Source organism: Muscardinus avellanarius (genome assembly GCF_963383645.1).
Source record: "Muscardinus avellanarius genome assembly, chromosome: 7".
Classification (NCBI taxonomy): domain Eukaryota; kingdom Metazoa; phylum Chordata; class Mammalia; order Rodentia; family Gliridae; genus Muscardinus; species Muscardinus avellanarius.
The window spans coordinates 48,864,497-48,870,336 of record NC_137793.1 but is presented as its reverse complement, the minus strand read 5'-3'; the positions used below and the strand labels follow the sequence as shown (position 1 = coordinate 48,870,336).

General features: G+C 32.0%; 1 protein-coding gene across 5 annotated transcripts in view; it reads left to right on the top strand.

The window, feature by feature from the left end:
• COMMD10 (COMM domain containing 10) overlaps window positions 1-2,839 on the top strand; it is a gene marked incomplete at both ends in the record, with an annotated part of 226,768 nt that extends 223,929 nt beyond the window's left edge. For all 5 annotated transcript variants that reach the window (XM_080699303.1, XM_080699302.1, XM_080699301.1 and 2 more), the window contains 2 exons: window positions 1,994-2,053; window positions 2,801-2,839. In XM_080699303.1, the coding sequence (XP_080555429.1) occupies window positions 1,994-2,053; window positions 2,801-2,839 (99 nt within the window). The remainder of the gene's footprint in view (window positions 1-1,993; window positions 2,054-2,800) is intronic.
• Window positions 2,840-5,840: the final 3,001 nt, after the last annotated feature.

Genomic DNA, 5,840 nt, shown 5'->3' with positions numbered 1-5,840 from the left:
TTGAGTTCTCTCAAATGTATTCTGGTCCGTATATTGTTAATTCGGTGTGTGTGTGTGTGTGTGTGTGTGTGTGTGTGTGTGTGTGTGTATGGTGGGGGTTTCCGGTAGCTAACTTTCTAATCTACCGTATTGCAGATGTTACCATGACTACTGTTATTTTAAGAAATGTGGTTTTGTGGTTATATTCTTTCTCTTTCTTTAGTATAACATTTTATGAAACATCATCTTAAAGCAAAATAAAATGCAGGAAACAAGAAACTGTCTTGGCTCTTCTGATAGGAATATAATAAATCATTTGTTCACATTATGATTCTGCTTTTATTTCCTCCTTAACTTATGGCATGGTGGTGAGACTTTGCCTAGCCTTTTCCAGGACATGGGGGTAATCTTAGATCTGTTACTCCACCTTAACTTCTGGGAGGATACATTGTATTGCTAGATTGTGCTAATTAAAACTTTTTAGGTTTAGTGATATGTGCCAAATAGCCAACTAACTTTTCTAATGCAATTTAAAACTTTATATCATTCCTATAGAATAAGGCTTTACATCTACGTGTCATTGCTCTTTAAAGCTTAAATATTTAGATAAGTGTGTGAGATTAAACCAAGAGCTGTGAAATTTGATTGTGTGTTCCTAGACTTCATGAAGAGGAAGATGCTGTTTCTGAGCATAACCTTGCTGACTTTTCTGAAGTTGGCAAGGGGGTAAAGAAAGCATATAGTTTTCTAGTCTACCATATTGCTGATATTACCACAACTGTTGTTAATTTAAGAAATGTGTTCTCATAGTTATTTTCCTTTTCTTTCATCAGTATAACATTTTAGAAAACAACACCTTGAACAAGAACCTTGCTTGCCTGCTCTGATAGGGATACAAGAAACCTCTGATGATGTGTTCTTAGGATTCATGGAGAAGGAGATGCTGTTTCTGAGCATAGCTTTGGTGACTTTTCTAGAGTTAGCTGGCAATAGTGTAGTTTGAAAATGTTTGCTTTATCAATAGGTATGGAAATCACTAAAACAGATAGACAAAAGAAGGAACATAGAAACTGAGAACTAGAATTAATATTGTGTGGGAAATGACCACAAACAGTTCCATACACAAATTAATGCTTATTTGCACCAATTTTTCACTTCCTCAGTTCATAGTGCCTATTGTATGTCTTGTTAACATAACAGTGGGATGAGGGCAGACTATACATCTTTGAGATTCTTTTCTTCTTAAATTGCACTTCCCCAGAGGATCAAAACTTCAAAAAATAAACACATCTCAGCAATCTTTAGCAACTAGTATGAATTGTTTTCTCAGATTCCATAACCAATCAAAAGAAGGTTGGATTGAGTTAGAATTGAGTTTAGTTTAATGTCACATTTTACTACATCATCATAGACACATGGTGTTGCTTAAAGTCTGTAGTACCCAATAAAGGTTTTTCTAATGCATATGAGGTGAAATGAAGGAGAGTATTCTAAGTCCTGACTTTGAAAATGATGTATTAATTGTTGACTTTTGCTGAGTCTGAAGATTAAAGAAGGTAACCATCTCAGCATATTAAGATCGTAACTGTTGGATTAGTGCTTGGGGCAGAAGCTGCTAGTGCTTGGAGGCAATAGCTATGCTGATGTGAGGCATTAATGGCTGAATGAGTTCAATCAGATATGCTGTCTCTAATGTCTTTGTGTAATGGTATTTACTAGATTTCCAGTAGACTGCTGAGAAAGATGAAATATAAGCTCATGTTTTCTCTCTATCTTAAAAAAATGAGCAATAAAATTGTATTCTTGCTGGTATATATTTTATTAACTTTTTTGGAGTCAATGTAAAAAAGAGATGTCCCTATAGAGTTGTAAGCTTGGGTTAGAGTGTCCTTAATTGCATTTGTGAATTCTAGGAAACATTCCTAGAGTATATTGTGGTATACTCTGAGACAAGCTAGAGAGAAAAGGTGTAGTGTAAGTTGTATGCAACTAAATCTTTTTATTTTATTTACAGAGCCTGGAGAAAATTCTTGTGGAATTCAGTCATGAGGAATTGTTTGATTTCTACAACAAGGTCTTTGATTTAAAATTATTTTCTTATATGTAGGGGATTTCCTAATGTCTTTTTCATTTTATGAATTTTTATTTTAAAATTTTCTATTAAGGATCTAAGTTCTTTAAACTTCTCTTATAAATACCTTGTCTTTTGCAGTAGGAAACATAGTCACACTGAAAAGAAACTGAATAAACAAAATCAGGAAGAAAATGAAAGTGGTTTTAATTAAAACAATAGAATTGTTGCCTTAATGTAAAGCATAAAGTAATAGATGGTGTGATACCTAATCAAACTGGCACTTTAAATATGGATCATGTGGGATACTTTAATATCTGGATCCAAGGGTAGAAGGAAAACATGGAAAGGAAGATACCAGATCTTTGGAGTTTTATTTTTAGTAAATTTCACATTTATTTCTGAATACTAATCTGTATTTAGGAACATGCACTCCTCCTTCACCCTCCACATGACTTTAAAATCTTATCATGTAATAATCATTTAAAAAGAAACAACTGGACTTATTTAAAATAGTAGTTTTTAGAAGTCTTCCTTCTTTACAAATTTGAAAACTTAAATGGCAAGCATAAATTCTAATATCCTTACATAAATTCTTAAGTGCTATTTTTATTGCTTTGTGAATAGATTTAATATGCATAATTCCATTGTCATTTTTCCTTTTATTTCATATTTCTACATAAGTCTTTCTCTGAATTTCTCTCATTTAACCAACTTCTTTTTCTTTCCTTTTTTTGTCTTTGTAAATAGCTCGAAACCATACAAGCACAGCTGGATTCCCTTACATGATGTTTTTGAAGACTGGTTTCTCCTTCACACTCCTGCCACCTCATTATTTTGCATTGGAGAAAGATTGCCTGAATGTATTTTCTGGAGGATTCAGTGACTTTCTTTAAATTATATGACTTATTACTTCTTAGATAAATAATAACCAAGAGAAATAACTATTAAGAACACTGAGCTTCTAATATACTTTCTCCAGTCTATGAGCTAATAGCAATTGTTAACATTTTTACTTTAAAAAAATAAGAAGTGAATACATTATTTTTACTGTCATATTATTGCTTTAGTACTTCACCTGTTTATTTTGTGCTTGATAACACCTTTTTGTATCAAGGAGGACCCACAGATAGGACGTACAATGTGTACCCTAGCAAAGTACAGAATGTTGATAATTACATCAATAAAATTTAAGAAAGCCATATGCAATCAAAGACATGCCATTTTTTTCTATGCTGAATATATTGTTTGAGAAATAATATAGTTTAAAATAGAGCTAGTGGTGTTATATCAAGTAATTACAATGTGAGCTCTGTCCACTTTAATTTTTCTCTTTGAGTTTAATGATTTAATAATAGGCTAGGTATTGTGTACTTTTCTTTGTACTTCATATTATTAATGATTCACTTTATAGTGTGGGAGAAATATTCAGATCATGAGTAAAAACAATTGTAATGAATGCTAAATGCACATTCTTAAAATTTCAAATCAGATACATCTTGCATACTCTTTCTGTGAATATGTTAGGTAGTTTCAGTCAATAAAATTTATGCATTTGGGGATTATTTGAACTGAAGCATGAAGTATTTTTATGTATTTTATAATATATTTTATAGTATAAATATGTATAAATAGGAGTATGATTGCCTGTGAAAAATTATTTGAACTTCTTTGTGAATGAAAATATGTTTTACATCATTTCTAGGGGGAAAGAGAGATCAAACATGATCTAATTCACATAAAGGAATTTAATTTCAGAAAAGTCCTATAGTTTAAAAATAACAAAAACATTAAAATTAAAGCTTATTTCTCAAATAAGTTATCTGGACAATATAAGTGTTAAGTATCTTTCAAATAAATGTTCAGTATTTGAAATTTATATCCATATTTATTTATTCATATCTTTGTATATTGTTTACAATTGATATTTTAGATTATTTCAAAATGCAAATATAGTTGTTATCCATAATTGATTATCTTAAAGGTTTTTAATATCCAACTTTCATTGTTAGCAGATCTGTAAGGCATGTTTATAATGTGACTGTAATGGCTGGGATGCAGCTCAGTGACAAAGCACCTGCTTTGCAGGTGTGGCACTCTGGGTTTGATCTCCAGTTCCAAAAGGACCAAAAAAAAAAAAAAAAAATGACCTCCTATAATGTGGCTGGTTTATTTCCTTATGTAGCTTGTGACACTAGATAGATAGATAGATAGATGGATGGATGCATGAAAGATAGAAAAGCATCTGCCTGTGTTGCCCTGACTGACTATAAACACATAGACTAAAGCCATTCCATCTCATCACTCCAGGTAGCTGGGATCACAAGCATATGCTACTGCACCTAGCTTTCTCTTATTATTCTGTGCTCTATTTTGGCAGTGTCTCAGGGATACATAAAATCTTGGTAAATATTATTCTTTCAGACTTCTTTTCATGAACGTATAAATATGTAGTCCCAACATTCCTGACAGTGGCCATATAGATGGTTAGAAGTTTTTATTAATGGTCATACATAAGTCTTACATTTTCAATGTATCTAAGTTAAATATGATAGTTAGAAATATAGTTTTCTAAAAACAGCTCATTTTATGCTACCAGAACCAGATAAATAAGAATTTTCATCCAGCAGACAACTAAACAAAGAAGGACAAACAGTATTTCAAGCAGAGGTAAAATCTTAACATGATAGGAATTAAAATTCATCTCTCAATAATCACACTTAATGTAAATGGCCTCAACTCCCCAATAAAAAAAAACATAAAGTAGCAAAATGGATTAAAAACCAGAACTCATCTATCAACTGCTTGCAAGAAACATACCTTATGAGTAAAGATAGTAACAAACTTAAGGTAAAGAGCTAGAGCAAGGTAATCCATGCCAATGGAACATGAAGACAAGCAGGAGTAGCAACTATGATATCAGATAAGTTAGACTTTAAGCTCAAACTTATTAGAAGAGACACAGCAGGTCATTTTTTGGTGGTAAAAGGAACACTCCAGCAAGAGGAAGTAATGATAATCAACATTTATGCCCCAAATATAGGTGTTGCTATTTTCATAAAACAAACTCTTTGTAACATTAAGTGACATATAAATACCAATACAATAATACTAGTAGACTTCAACACTCCACTCACACCATTAGATCAATTTTCTAGACAGTCAGTAAAGATGCCTTAGACCTAAAAAACACCATTAATCAAATGGACCTGTTAGACACATATAGAATATTTTACCCAAATACAGCAGAGTTCACATTTTTCTCAGCTGCTCATGGAACCTTCTCCAAAATAGATCATATCTAGGCCACAAAGTGAGCAGTAGCAGATTAAAAAATGTGACATATACTTCCCTGTGTTATTTCAGACCATAATGGAGTGAAACTAGAAGACCCAGAGAAACAACATAAACATGTGGAGACTGAACACCACACTTCTAAATGAAGAATGGGTCATAGAAGAAGTAAGGGGTGAAGTAAAGAAATTACTAGAAACAAAAGAATAAAGAGATACAACATATCAAAACCTCTGGGACACTTTGAAGATAGTATTAAGAGGAAAATTTATAGCACTGAGTGCTCACGTAAGAAAAACAAAATCATCATATATATAACCTAATGACACAATTAAAAGCCCTTGAAAAACAGGAACAATCTAACCCGAAAGCCAGTAGAAAACAGGAAATTATTAAAATCAGAGCAAAAATCTAAGAAGTAGAGATTTAAAAACAATACAGAAAATCAACAAAACCAAAAGCTGGTTCCTCAGAAAAATTAACAAAGATAAACCAC